At 34.0% G+C, this 16,533-nt stretch overlaps 1 protein-coding gene across 1 annotated transcript; it reads left to right on the top strand.

The window, feature by feature from the left end:
- The first annotated feature begins 15,840 nt into the window (after positions 1–15,840).
- Positions 15,841–16,533, top strand: LOC124922495 (extensin-3-like). Its single transcript, XM_047463233.1, has one exon. It carries the CDS (start codon positions 15,841–15,843, stop codon positions 16,531–16,533), a length of 693 nt encoding a protein of 230 aa, XP_047319189.1.

The following is a 16,533-nucleotide window of genomic DNA, read 5'->3' on the forward strand; positions in this document are numbered from 1 at the left end:
TTTTAATACGAATTGTACTGGATCAAATATTATCAATACCTACGTTTTTTAATTATTTATAATAACTATGGTTTTGAATATCTACTTGTTAAGTATGATTTCGCCGCTAATTATCTGTGCGAAATGCAAAAAATCAAATATTATCAATAGCGACTGTTCTTAATCCCTTCGGTATTACTTTGTGAAGTAATCTGTTTTCAAAATGAACAAATATATAATCAATAGTGATCTATTTTGAATCCCATCATCTTATGTATGAATCATTGTTTTCAAATATAATTATTTTTTGAAATTTCATTGTTTTCAAATATAATTAACTACTGTGTAGACGTTTAATGGTTTTGATAAGAAATACTAAATATAAATGTAATGGATACTTCTTCCAAAGAGTTGTGAAACTAATTAGGCGGTAGTCAATGAAATAACGAAGATATCTTTTAAAAGACTATACTTTTGCCGATGCTAAAACAAGACATTTGTCCAACGAATACAAGCGTCAATAATATTTCACCAACATTTACTATAGAGCTTCAATACTTATGTTTGGAAGAATTAGTGACACTCTATTAACACGGTAAGGGTTAAGTGTCGAAAATGATATATATATTCTCTAGAATATTTGAGATCAGACAAATGATGAACTTCCAATAAATTTAATAACTACCGTGAAGTGAATGGAATAAGAAGACAATTAACTATATATATAAGATATTACCAAAATATTATAATATTGTGATAATATTAATATTATATTATTATATTAGTTTTAAGATAATTTTGTAATAATATTTTACAAATATATTATTATATGTTAATTAACACATTAGACAATCAATAGTTTTTTTAATATGAATTGCATAATATCAAATACTATCAATACCAACGTTTTTTTAATTATATGTAATGAACACAAATAGTATTAACTACGGTTTTGAATATCTCATTGTTATGTATGAATCCTGTCGCTAATTCTCTCAATGTAAAATAGTTTTTTTTCCAAAATGCACACGATCAAATATTATCAATAGTGACTGTTCATAATACCTTGATTATTACTTTCAACGTTAAGTAATCAATAGTCACCTGTTTTGAATCCCATCATCCTTATGTATGAATCACGTCTTTAATGTTTTCATGTGAAATAGTTTTTACCCGAAACGAAACGCAGAAAATTGAATAGAATTAAAACCTATATATATTTCAGCCCAGTTAAGTAACACCTAATTAAAAATAATTAACCTGACATATCCCAATTAAAACCTATTTCAACCGCCAGTTAAGTAACACTTAAACTGACCTATCCTAATTGAAACCTTAAGCTCATAATAGCCTAGCTAGTTTACCAAACAAATTAAACCTACATATTGATGAAGATTTAGATGTTTGATGGTTTTAATAAAAAATAATAATTATACAAGTTTAATGAAGATATCTTCTGAAACAATATACTTTTTCCGACGCTAAAACAAGACATTTCCCAACGAATATAAGCGTCACTAATATTTCACCGACGTTTACTATAGAGCTGCAAGAAATATGTTTGGCGGACGAATTAGTGACACATCTATTAGCGCGGTGGTTTGAACGTTGGAAAGGATATATATTGCATTCTCTTTGTAAGGTAAATTGGATTCATTTCAGATGAGAGAAATATATTCATATAAGAATTTGTTATAAATAAAATGAATACATTTGTTTGTAGTATGAAGCCATATAGATCTCATTTTTTATTTGAAATATTTATAACCAATATTATTATGTTTTTAAATAATAAAATAGATGAGAATCTATTTCAAATAATGACTAGATGATTAAAACTTATTTCCGAATGGATCTCCTTTTATTATTTAAAACAGTTAGAACGCTGGATATTATGGTCACATAATTTGACTACCAAAATATATGAGAATCTATTTCAAATCATGATAACTTGGTAAATACTCTTTCTGGCACTACTTTGTATGGAGCTAAAAATTTAAGTGTCGGGAATATTGATGGCGGCACATAGAAGCGCCGACAAACCTTTTTTACACATAAAATTGCCTTTTTGATGTAGTGTCTCTGTGCTTGTTTGTATAAATAAATAATTTGTACACTTTGCAATATAAATACTTAATCTTCTGAAACAAGAGAGAATTTATTTGATCATAAATAGTTAATGGAACTTACAACATATATAATATATATTTTTAATAACAAATTGTACAAATATTACATATATTTAGGAATTACATAATATATAACAAACAGTTATATTGACCTCTCAAATCCACCTTTATATTGTAGATGCTTAGTAGTAGTTCAGAAAGATTTTATTCCATTACTTAACTTATAACCTGCAAAAGAATGTGGACTTAGAAATGTAATTGTTCTATATGGCTTTCTTTCTACTTGATAAATTAACAATAATAAAATGATACAACTAAATCATACTAACAAGTATCAAATGATAGTTTGGATATTTTAATAATATGTTGGAGGAGGAGGAGACTTGTAAACGTAAGGCGGAGGTGGAGGAGAAGAATAAACGTAAGGTGGTGGCGGCGGAGATGAATAGACGTAAGGCGGTGGTGGAGGGGAAGAGTAAACATAAGGAGGTGGTGGAGGGGACTTGTAAACATAAGGTAGCGGTGGAGGGGAAGAGTAAACATAAGGAGGTGGTCGAGGGGACTTGTAAACATAAGGCGGCGGTGGAGGGGAAGAGTAAACATAAGGAGGTGGTGGAGGAGACTTTTAAACATAAGGCGGTGGTGGAGGGGAAGAGTAAACATAAGGAGGTGGTGGAGGAGACTTGTAAACATAAGGCGGTGGTGGAGGGGAAGAATAAACATAAGGAGGTGGTGGAGGGGAAGAGTAAATATAAGGAGGTGGTGGAGGGGACTTGTAAACATAAGGTGGTGGTGGTGGAGATGAGTAAACATACGGCGGCGGTGGCGGTGAGGAGTAGACATAAGGTGGGGGTGGTGGTGATGAGTAAACATAAGGCGGCGGTGGAGGAGATTTATAAATATACGACGGAGGAGAGTAAAGCGGAGATGGCGGAGATGGATAGTCTGCAACTGCCAAAGTGACAGCCATGAGACAAAGAGCAAAGGCCCATAGGGCTTGTGGCATATAATAAGTTGCCATTGCTTGAGACTTCTAAGCTTTTCTTTATTAGTTGAGATGCTTTGGCAGTGTGAGGGATCATCCTTTATATAGGGTTTTATCATAGATATCTCCCATTGTTTTTTAAAGTGGATCCCTTTTCCTTTGTATTAATTAGTCAATAAATACTTTTCAATTAACATTTGACAATGGAGAAAGGGACCTAAAGATAAAGCCCGATTGACAAAGTCTGTAAGTTGAACCATTAAACACTTCCTAAGCACTTTTTGTTTTGAAAGCTTCTACTCAAAACGTGACATATATATTAATGGCTTCATAGTTTCAGTCTAATTATTTGGTATAAAATGAAATAAGGGTTACTAAAATCATAATTCTTATTTAAAATACATTTGAATAATCATTATTATAAATTACATTAACGAATATCTTAGTACACAGTTTTAAAAGTAAAATTCTACAATTCATACAAACTTTTAAAAGAGCTCATATATTATTTACTATATATTTTGACTACAAATTCTTGTGAACTTCTTCACCAAATTCTATTAAAATTTGAGATAATGAATATAAAGTACGTAAAACAAGGTTTCGACAAAATATAATTCCTGTCTTTAATGCTTAAATAGAAGCGTTGATAATATTCATATCTTAAAGTCAATATACCTAGTCCTTCGCTAATGTCTTACCAATAACTGTGGAGTTTGAATCCCATCATTGTTGTGCATTAATCCCGTTTAGTTATTTATCCGAAATCTGCATTATCAAATATTATCAATAACGACAGTTTATTAGTAACGTTATTACTTTCAGCATGTGATAACTTTTTATTAAAAATGAAGAAATCAATAGTATCAATAACGATGGAATTGAATCTCGTCATTATTATGTATAGATCCCATTGTAGTACATGGTACTTGTTGAATAGACTTGAATAGTTGGGCTTTCTTAATGGGCCAGCCCAATTCTCCATTTGTTAAAGTTTCGATATTAGGGTTTCAGGGGACCGAGTGTTATATAAACTCGTGTTATAACCCTAGTTTGTTATATCATCTTTGTAAACAATATTCTCAATAATAATCTCTCTGTTCTGGGTGGACGTAGTCAAGTTCTATCTTAGTGAATCACGTTAAATCTCTGTCTATTTATTGTTTACGTCATTCTCATGCATTCCGTTATAACAAACTGGTATCAGAGCCAGATTAAGTCGGTCATTTGTTGTTCTCTGAGATGGCAGCAGTGAACATTAAAATCAACAAGTTCACAGGAAGAAACAGTTTTAGCATATGGCAGATCAAGATACAGGCTTTGATGAAACAACATGGCTTATAGGGGGCACATAAAGTGTCATTAGGAGCAGATATAACCGCTGAGATGGCCATTCTGGAGGAGAAGACGCATTCAACAATAATGTTGTGTCTTGTAAACGATGTTATCATTGAGGTCTCAGAGGAGGAGAAGGCCACTAGGTTATGGTTGAAGATGGATAGTCTATATATGACGAAGCTACTCACCAACAAGTTGCTTCTAAAGAAATGTTTATTCACTATGCGAATGCTGGAAGGTATGCAAATCAGAGAACACCTAGATCAATTAAATTATATTATGTTAAAATTAAGATATATTGATGTTAATGTTGATGATGAGGATGCTGCATTAATCTTGTTAGTATCTTTGCCTCCATCATATGAAAATTTTGTCTAGTCTTTCATTGTTAGGAAAGATATAGTAAGTCTGAAAGATGTCAGGTCTACCCTTCATTCAAGGGATCTATGTCATATGGCGTCTGGTACAATTATAGATAGTCAAGCTTTAGGGTTGTTTACCAACGGAAATAACGGGCGAGGGAAATAGAAGAAACGCTACAAGTCGTTTACTTTAAAGGGTCCTAAGCCGACTGATATCTGCAATTACTGCAAAAAGAAAGGACATTGGAAGAATGAATGTTCTTTGAAGAAAAATCCAAAAAACTTGGTTCTGGTTCTGTAGCTATTGTAGAAGATAATATATTATATGATGATGATATTGCTCTAGTTGTAGATGGTCACACCCATCAAACTGATGCATGAGTTCTTGATTCTAGAGCTTCGTATCATATTTGTCCTCGAAGAGAGTGATTTGAATCTTACAAACATGTAGATGGTAATGGTTTTTCTATGGCCAATAGTTCTATTTGTAAGGTAGTTGAGATTTTCATAATCAAGATCAGGACACACGATGGTAGATTTTGTACACTAAATTAGGTCAGACATGTTCCACTTATTACTAAGAATTTGATATCTCTGAGTATGCTTGATAATAAAGGATTTTGGTTCAACGGTGAAAGTGGAGTTCTGAATGTCTGCAAGGGTTCTGATGTTATTCTGAAAGGTGTCAAGAATGGCACTCTGTATTTCTTGCAGGGTTCTACTGTCTCAGGTTCTGTTTCTGTTGCATCCTCAGAGATTCACAAGGATGATATGACTAAACTTTGGCATATGAGGCTTGGTCATATGAGTGAAAGGGGGATGCAGATTCTAGCAAAGGAGGATCTTCTTGGAGGTCACAAGATCACGAGTCTTGACTTCTATGAGCATTGTGTTTTTGGGAAACTACATCGCAACAAGTTTCCAAAGGCTATTCATAGGACAAAAGACACACTTTATTATATCCATTCAGATTGTTGGGGTCTAGCTAGTATTGAATCTATTGGACGTCAAAGATACTTCTTGACAATTATTGATGATTTTTCAAGGATTACTTGGTTGTTTATCATGAAAAATAAAGGAGAAACCTTCATATACTTTAAAGAATGAAAAACGTTGGTAGAAAATCAAACTGGGAAGAAAATCAAAAGGTTGCGAATTGACAATGGTCTAGAGTTTTGTTCATTTGATTTCATTCAGTTCTGCAAGGATGCAGGGGTTTCTCGACATCACATGGTAAGGTATATGCCACAGCAGAATGTTATAGCTGAAAGAATGAATCAGACATTACTAGAAAGAGCAAGGTGCATGCTCTCTAATGCAAAGCTTGATAAAAATTTTTGGGCAGCGTCGATGACTACATCATGTTATTTGATAAATCGTGGGCCTCACACCAGAATTAACTGCAAAACACCTTATGAGGTATGGTCTAGAAAATTTGTGATTACTCGGGTCTAAAAGTTTTTGGTTGCACAGTTTATTATCATGTTAGTGATGGTAAACTAGAGCCAAGAGAGAAGAAATGATTATTTGTGGGCTATGGAGATGGTATAAAAGGATATAAAGTATGGTCTCAATCTGAAAAAAGAGTTATTCTGAGTAGAAACATCATTTTTGATGAGAATTATATACTTAACTCTTTTGAGAAATCTGTAACAGAAACTAGTAGTGCTGACAAACAAGTGGAGTTAGAAACTACTCTACAAAAGGAAAAAGACCCAACGTTGTGGATCAGCTTCTAGAGTCTGAACAATTAAATTCTAAACCGTCTGAAGTTATTCATGAGAGTGTAGCTGAAGGTCGGTTAAGGAAGATTAGAGTTAGACCACCTCAGAGATACGATTATGAAGACATGATTAGTTATGCACTATAGGTTGTTGAGGAGAAAGTGAATCCGTTTGTACCATCCACTTACAAAGAAGCTGTATCCGTGTTTGAAGCTGCGTAGTGGTTCATAACAATGAGAGATGAGATGGAATCACTTCACAAAAATCATACTTGGAAGTTAGTCTCATTACCTATATGGAGAAAGGTTATTACCTGCAAATAGGTTTTCTAGAAAAAGGAATGTATAAAAGCTTTTGAAGGAGTCAAGTTTAAAGTTCAAGTTGTTGCAAGGGGGTTTAATCAGAAGAAGAGAGTAGACTATAACGAAATTTTCTCACCAGTAGTCAAACATACTTTATTAGGGTGTTACTAGCAATAGTGACACATCAGGATTTGGAGCTCGAACAACTTGATGTGAAAACAACCTTTCTACATGGAGAGCTAGAGGAAGAAATATACATGACTCAGCCAGAAAGTTTCTAAGTTCCAGAAAAAGAAAAATAAGTTTGTAAGTTGAAGAAGTCTTTATACGGACTTAAACAGTCTCCAAGGCAGTGGTATAAGAGGTTTGACAACTTTATGATATCTCTTAACTACAAGAGGAGTGCATATGACTATTGTGTGTACTACAACAAGTTGAAGGATGACTCATTCATCTACCTAGTCATGTATGTTGATGACATATTAGTAGCAGCAAAGAGAAAAACAAATGTTCATAAGCTAAAAGATCTTCTAAATGTTGAGTTTGAGATGAAGGATCTAGGAGCAGCTCGGAAAATTCTAGGAATAGAGAATCTTAGAGATAGAGGCCAAAAGTAACTTTTTTTATCACAGAAAGGTTACATTGAGAAGGTGTTGTCAAGGTTTGGAATGTCATCAACTAAACCTATAGATACACCTTGTGCTGCTAATATCCATCTTACTACTTTGTTTGCTCCTCAAATAGATGAGGAGAAAAAGTTTATGACTCGAGTTCCTTATGCTAATGCAATAGAGAGTTTGATGTATGCTATGGTTTGTACAAAACCAGATTTGGCACAGAAGTGAGTGTTGTGAGCAGATTTATGGTACAACTAGGGAATGAGCATTGATAAACTGTGAAGAGGATATTTAGGTATCTACGGGGAACATTTGATGTTTGTCTCATATATGGAGGTGATACACAATGTCTGGTTACTGGTTATTAAGATTCTGATTATGCTGGAGATGTTGATAGTAGGAGATCTATGACTGACTATGTATTTACTCTTAAGGGCTCGGTTGTTAGTTGGAAAGCGACTTAGCAACCTATTGTGACTTTTTCTATAATAGAAGCAGAGTACATGCCATTAACAGAAGTTGCTACAAAGGGAATATGGCTGAAAGGACTAATTAATGATCTAGGCCTACATGAGGATCAAGCAACTGTCTTATGTGACAGCCTTAGTGTTATATGCTTAGCCAAAGATCAAGTTCATCATGAATGGACTAAGCATATTGACATGCGGTATCATTTCCTAAGGATTGAGAAGAGGTTAAAGGTGAAAAAGGTAGGAACTATTGACAATCCTGCTGATATGTTTACCAAGCCAGTTCCTCATAGAAAGTTCCAACATTGTTTGGAGTTGCTTAACGTCAGAAACTATTAAATTGCCCTAGGGGCAACTTTTAGAAGAGAGAAATAGAGAAGATTGAACATCTGGGCATTGACTAATGCATCTGGGCCATCTGGTATTGACAAATGCATTTGGGCCATCCAGCACCAGCGAATGCATCTGGGTTATCCAACACCGGCGAGTGCATCTGGGTCATCCGACACTGGCGATTACATCTGAGTCATCTGACATTGACAAATGTATTTGGGTCATTTGACATCGACGAATGTATTTGGGAGATATGAACATTGACTAATGCACCTGGGAAATCTAAGAGAATTCAAGTCAATGTGGAGATTTGTTGAATAGTCTTGAATAGTTGGGCTTTCTTAATGGACCGACCCAATTATCTATTTGTAGGGTTTCTGTATTAGGGCTTCAGGGGACCGAGTGTTATATAAATTTATGTTATAACCCTAGTTTGTTATATTATCTATGTAAATAATCTTCTCAATAATAATCTCTGTTTGGTGGACGTAGACAAGTTCTATATTGGTGAACCGCATTAAATTTTTATCTTTACGTCATTCTCACGCATTCTGTTATGATAGTACTTGTTATGATAAACTGTAAGGAGAAAGAATATTAAATCTATAAGTTATATATTTTATAATTTAATGTTTGATTTGTCATTTAAAATTGGAAAGAATTTTGCTTTCTTATACTTATATTATTTTTTAATTTTAATTTGATATAAATTTTCATTTATTTTATTATTGAATAAATATCATATGAATGTTTTCTTAAAATAAATAATAATACTATTTGATTAATAATATTACTGTTTATATTCATATATCTAGTACCAAGTACTAAACTACAATGGGATCTATACTTTTTAAAGACTTTAATTTAAATAATTAATGAGGTTTTGATTTATAACATAAAAGTTAGCAAAATATATTTTCAGTTATTTAATAAAATATAATTTTACTACAAAAATTATGATGTTTTGCAATAGTATTCTTTTCGACTGAAATAGTATTAAAATAAGTATTTATCAACTAATTTAGTAACATTGAGAACAATTTTAATATAATCAGTAATGTTACATAAATCAGATGCTATTATGAAGTTGCAGATTTTGTAACCTATATTGTCACTCTTTTTATCATTGTAACTAGAATTTAACCATTTATATTTCAACCTTCAACCTATATTATTCAAACTAGTATTCAAAACATTATTTACATGGTAGATTTTATTAATGTTATTTTGTATTTTACAACTTATTTTGTAATAATTATTATAATACTATTTATTAATGACTTATTTATATTTTCAACTAAAATATATATTAACATTTAAGTTGGTAAAAATATTTCTTAATTAGTCAAATGTAATTTATTTAATTACTTTAAATATGATTAATTAATTGTATTAAAATAAATTAATAATAATAATATATAATAACATTACTATTTTCTACCTTTAAAATGACATTGTAATAATAAAACGATCGATAATATTAATAAAACAATAATATAATAATAATAATAATAGTTAATGTGAAACTATATTCTATTTATTGTTATTATTATTATTATATATCATTTATTTATTTTTAATTATTGTATTTTAAATATAATTAATATATTTTAATATATGTTCTCATGTTATTTGTTAGAATTATAATTAGCTTAAGTATTATTATTTAATTTATATAATATTTTAAATTTAAATAATTATTACTTTGTATATAAAGTTTTGTACTATGGTTTTTTTTTTATCTAATTTTAATCATCTTTGATGAGAAATGAGAAGGTCTCACGGAAATTAAAATGTACAAAATATAAGTCAATTGTTTGTAAAAGCTTAACAAGGTAGAGTGAGTAAAGTCAATAGTTTGTATAAGTTAATCTCGATTATTATAAAGATTAAAGATGGAGAAAAACTTCCATTCTGAACAAGTAAGATATTGATCTAGCCTGGACATTATGTCATTATTTATTATTCTTAATTGTGTTGATGTTTATGTTTTTTGTTGTGGGGTTTCTAATTGTTAGCTGGGATCAAATGAAACAGTGTAAGGAACTCGAGATTTGTGGTTTGTAGTCTTGATTCCTTTAATAAAAACCTTATCTCTATATGGTGTCTTCTCGTAAATATTTGGCTAGAAAGAAATAGCACAAAGTTTAAAAATAATAGCAGATTGAAACAACTTATTCCTAATGTTATTATCATGGTGCTATCTATTGAAGTTCAGGTTTGAAAATTTTGTGAAAAATCGGTCGGAAAACACATTGCATGTTTAGAAAAGTCCGTACTTACTAGTTTTTTTTTTTGTGTGTGTTGTCACATTTTTCTTTTGGATTTGATCGTATATATGTTTTTGTCATTGTATTTAGACCAGTGATTTTCTATATCACCAAAAATATCCTAATTTTAAATAATTATTTTTCATTTGTATTAGTCAATAAGTATTTAATTGTTACCATATGACAATGTAAAATGGGTAGTTGTAAATCTTAGATAAAGTCCCCATTGACAAAGTAAGTTGAACCATTAAACATACCCACTTTATTCATATAACTAAATTGTTCCTTTGAAAGCTACTAATAAACAATTTATTAATCCCCTTATACCTTATAGTCCCGGTCTACTTATTTTTTTAAATGAAATTTAGTTAGAATCATAAATCTCGATGTTGATACCTAAATAAGAACTTATTTAACATATATTTGAATAATTATTGTTATAAATTATTATAATGTATGTCTAAGTGCAAAGTTGTTAAAGAAATTTTGTTTGCGTTTGTTTAAGATGTGCTTCTTTTTATTTGAATGTTGTTTGAAAAAGGCTCGCGCATAAAGTATAATGTACAATCATGATATGTATACTCGTTTAATACGATGAAAGAATTTAATACTCATAACCATAAGATCATGAGTTTGAGCTTTTATGACTATTTCGTAAAACTTGAATTCGCCAAAATTCAGATCCAAAATAGACTTCTCGCTATTACTACTTAAACAACAATGCCCGTCATTAATGTCGTATCAACAACGACAAACTTTACCTCCCTTCGCTGTTAATCTCATCGTTAAAGTTATTTATGTTAGGATAGGAGATCAGTATCCTCTAATGCTTGACAAACAAACACCAAACAAATAGTAGAAAGCATCTAAAGACAAAAATACACAAGAATTGTAGTTTAATTAAGCACGACCTATTCATTTGAATTATATGAAACCTTCAATTTTATTTTGAAGAATGTTATACAGAGTATTACAATTACTTTCAATTTTTATTTTTAAGAATTTTATATGAGTATTAAAATTATTCTCAAACTAATATATCACACAAAAACGAGCTATCGACAGCAGAATACAAGTTTTTGAAGAATCTGAAAAAACAGATTTATGAGATATTCCTTAACTACAAGTTTTTATTAAAGCCTACAATCCAGTCACACATTTTTTTTGTTTGTTGGGGAAGGGTGGAGAGCCATTTTATTAAAAAAATAAAATAAACCCAAGAATCTTTTCGTAACAATTGTCACAGGCTCAGTCTTTTCACTGACGATCTGTGCGGCACTAGTTACGATCTTCGCAAGAACGAGTAACTAGTCAGCCTTACTCGACGCAACACTCGGCGTTTAACAGAATTGACACAAGAATTCTAGAGAGAAAGTAACTCTTACAAAGAATAGTATTATATTACTCGAATACTTGGTGATTACAATGGAATACCTTCAGGGTATTTATAGGGCTTACACGTATTAAATTAGGAATTGCATTCTAATTACAATTTAATTATACTAATTTAGGATATCCCTTCCATAACAAGAATATCCCTACCTAATTTAGAATATCTCTTGTAATCTCTACCTTAATTAGAATATATCTTCTAATCCCTTCCTTGATTAGAATATATCTTCTAATTCCTTCCTTAATTAAAATATCTTCTAATCTCTTCCTTAATTAGAAGATTCATTAGGTCTACTTAGGCAAATTGGCCTCATTTTGGGCTAAGAAGATTAGCGCACTATCAGGCCCAGACCTTAATGAGCCTCGACATCCCCTAGATTGGGTCGTGACTGTAATGGGCCGTGACATTCTCCCCCACTCAATCTGGCGACGTCCTCGTCACTTCCTCCTTGTAGGCCTGGATGATGTCTCCACACAAGATAGAAGTTTTGAGCGACATTCTAACTTTTCCAACCCATTTCTTCTCTAAGAAAGGGCTTTTGTATTGCCACACAAGCCCTTGTGAACTTTGGAAAATCGTCTCTCTTGATGGAGGAGAAGTTTTACTATCACTCGGTTTCCTCCGAACTCCAAGTGTCTTCTCTTCTTGTCCTCCCATTGCTTCATTCTTTTGGCGGTCTTTGCTACTTCGCACTTCTCTTTCTTGAAGAGAAACTCCTCCGGTTGCCTCTTCGATTCCTCCAATTTGGGAGGTTTCATGCGATAAAGAAATGCCGCCGATGGTTTAGTACATTTGACTAACTCTTTTATGTGATCCACCTCTCTCTTATGGTGGGGTTTCTCTAATAATCCAGCGGGCATTACATCATGACCTTTCTCTAGGACAGTTGTAACTTCTGGAGGTATCTTCTCTTTAGATGCAGTTTTCTCATCTTCTTTCACGGTAATAAAAGATGATGGGTAGGTCCTCTCCGTACCTTTTGAGAGTTGCATGGCAGATAGGTGTCTAGCTTCTCTCTTGCCCTCTCTTGTTAAAGGTATTGTGCGAGTATTACCTTGCTCAAGAATGTACATCATATTGGCAGAAGGGAGTAGGATGTCATTTACATTGTCTAGGAACTCTATGCCTAGAACCATTTTTTAGTCGTCCATGTCGATAATGGAGAAATCCAAAAGGCCGGTCCACTCCCCCAAGTTGATCTTTACTTTACGAGCAATTCCATAAGTTGCACTTGATGCCGAGTTGACTGCTTTAAGCCACCCTTTCTCCTTGGTGTACTTGATCCCCAGTCTTCTCGCCTCCTTTATCTCTAGAAAATTGTTGTTGGCTCCCGTATCCAACAAAGCTTTAACCATGTGGTTTCTTACTTTAGTTTCCACAAATAGTCGTCCTTTCTTCGCGGACTTTGGTTAATCAAACTTTGCTGTAACGGCACTAATTAGGTTTAACGATCCCAGTCGAGCTTCATCGTGGAGGCGTTCTTGCTCCTCCATCAATGCTGATAGTTTGTTCTTCATAGGGCACTCTCTTGCCCTGTGTGGCCCTTCACAAAAGAAACACTTTATCTGGGGTTTCTCTCCACATTTCTCATCCCAATCTTCTCTACCATTGGGTTTGGTAGATTTAATTGGGTCTTCATTGTTGTAGATATGGTTTCCACCATTTTCCCCCTTGTCGTTCCTCTCATAGGTCGACTTTGGTTTCTCTTGCCTTCTCATTTCGACGAGTGATTCAGCCACGGCAATAGCGGTGTTCAGATCTTGGACACCACGCCATTCCAACTCCAACTTCGCCCACATTTGTAGACCATCAGTGAAGGCGAACAAGGCTTCGTCGTCTGGGTAGTTAGGGATTTCAAGGAGAGTAGCGATGAACTCCTTGACATACTCCTTAATACTCCCTCTGTGTGAGAGTCGCCGCAACTTGGCCCTTGCTTCTCGAATGGCGTTTTCAGGATAGAACTGTCTCTTAAGTTCCTCCTTAAATTCACTCCAAGTATTGATAGAACATAGACCTCTTTCTATGTCACTACTTCTTCTCCTCCACCACAGCATTGCGGTGTCTTCCAGGTAAGTCGTGGCAGTATCAATCTTTCTCGCCTCTTCTACTAGGCCGAGTGCTTTGAAGTACTGGTCCAAACTCCATAAGAAGTTGTCGATCTCCATCGCATTCCTCTCTCATAAATACGCTTTAGGCCTTGGAACATCTATCCTTATCGGATTGTGGACTCATACAGGCGCACGTCCGCACTCTTGCGCAACCGCCTTCTTGAGTAACGCCACATCCTCTTCAGTGGCTTGTAATTTAGATGACATTACCTCGAGTTTCTCGGTCAAGGTAATGATTTTACCAAGGAGGGTCTGCTCCACGATCTGAGTTTGCTCTTGACATTTGGACAAGCCTTCGTTCAGGGCACCTTGTATTCCTCCTCGGAGTTCGTCTCTCTCCTTCTCAAGCTCGGCAATACGTTCCTCTAGGTCCCCGTCATTATCTTGTTCATACGCCACGGTGAGTTCTACCTTCTCCAACCTGGCGATAATGTCAACGATAGCGTCTTTTGATCTTTCTCTTTCTTTGGTAAGTTTGGTTCCTCCCGCCTAAACTTTGCGAGAGTTCCTACCCTCTTCTCCGGTCCCGTGGGGAAGATTCTCTACTTCGTCCACGACCTTTGAATTTTCTTCCGATCTCCTCGTCATTTCATCTCTGATACCAATTGTCACGGGCTCAGTCTTTTCATTGACGATCTGTGCGGCACTAGTTACGATTTTCGCAAGAACGAGTAACTAGCCAGCCTTACTCGACGCAACACTCGGCGTTTAACAGAATTGACACAAGAATTCTAGAGAGAGAGAGTAACTCTTACAAAGAATAGTATTATATTACTCGAATACTTGGTGATTACAATGTAATACCTTCAGGGTATTTATAGGGCTTACACGTATTAAATTAGGAATTGCATTCTAATTACAATTTAATTTTACTAATTTAGGATATCCCTTCCATAACAAGAATATCCCTACCTAATTTAGAATATCTCTTGTAATCTCTACCTTAATTAGAATATATCTTCTAATCCCTTCCTTTATTAGAATATATCTTCTAATTCCTTCCTTAATTAAAATATCTTCTAATCTCTTCCTTAATTAGAAGATTCATTAGGTCTAATTAGGCAAATTGGCCTCATTTTGGGCTAAGAAGATTAGCGCACTATTAGGCCCAGACCTTAATGAGCCTCGACATCCCCTAGATTGGGTTGTGACTCTAATGGGCCGTGACACAATGTATAGAAATTGAAAACACATCTTGTTTCAAATTTTAATAGAATTTATTGAGTATGTTCACAAGAAATTGTAGTCAAAATATATTGTAAATAATGAGCCCTTTTACAAGTTTGTATGAATTGTAGAATTTTACTTTTAAAACTTTGTACTAAGATATCCGTTAATGTAATTTATAACAATGATCAATTTATTTTAAATAAATTATGATTTTAGTGACCCTTATTTCATTTTATACCAAATAAGTAGGCTGAAACTATGAAGCCGTTAATATATATATATATATATATATATATATATATATATATATATATATATATATATATATATATATATATATATATATATATATATATATATATATATATATATATATATATCACGTTTTGAGTAAAAGCTTTCAAAAGAACAAGTGCTCTAGGAAGTATTTAATGGTTCAACTTACAGACTTTGTCAATCGAGCTTTATCTTTAGGTCCCTTTCGCCATTGTCATATGTTAATTGAAAAGTATTTATTGACTAATTAATACAAAGTGAAAGGGATCCATTTTTTTAAAAAAAAAATGGGAGATATCAATGATAAAACCCTATATAAAGGATGATACCTCACACTGCCAAAGCATCTCAAACTAACAAAGAAAAGCTTTGAAGTCTCAAGCAATGGCAACTTATTATAGGACACAAGCCCTATGGGCCTTTGCAATTTGTCTCATGGCTGTCACTTTGGCAGCCGCAGACTATCCATCTCCGCCACCTCCTCTTTACTCCCCTCCGTCGTATATTTATAAATCTCCTCCACCGCCGCCTTACGTTTACTCATCACCCCCACCCCCACCTTATGTCTACTCCTCACCGCCACCACCACCGTATGTTTACTCATCTCCACCACCACCGCCTTATGTTTACAAGTCTCCTCCACCACCTCCTTATGTTTACTCTTCCCCTCCACCACCTCTTTATGTTTACAAGTCCCCTCCTCCACCTCCTTATGTTTACTCTTCCCCTCCACCACCGCCTTATGTTTACAAGTCCCCTCCACCACCTCCTTATGTTTACTCTTCCCCTCCACCACCTCCTTATGTTTACAAGTCCCCTCCTCCACCTCCTTATGTTTACTCTTCCCCTCCACCACCGCCTTATGTTTACAAGTCCCCTCCACCACCTCCTTATGTTTACTCTTCCCCTCCACCACCTCCTTATGTTTACAAGTCCCCTCCTCCACCTCCTTATGTTTACTCTTCCCCTCCACCACCGCCTTATGTCTATTCATCTCCTCCACCACCACCTTACGTTTATTCTTCCCCTCCACCTCCGCCTTACGTTTACAAGTCTCCTCCTCCAACATATTATTAA

Source organism: Impatiens glandulifera, chromosome 1 (genome assembly GCF_907164915.1).
Source record: "Impatiens glandulifera chromosome 1, dImpGla2.1, whole genome shotgun sequence".
NCBI lineage: Eukaryota > Viridiplantae > Streptophyta > Magnoliopsida > Ericales > Balsaminaceae > Impatiens > Impatiens glandulifera.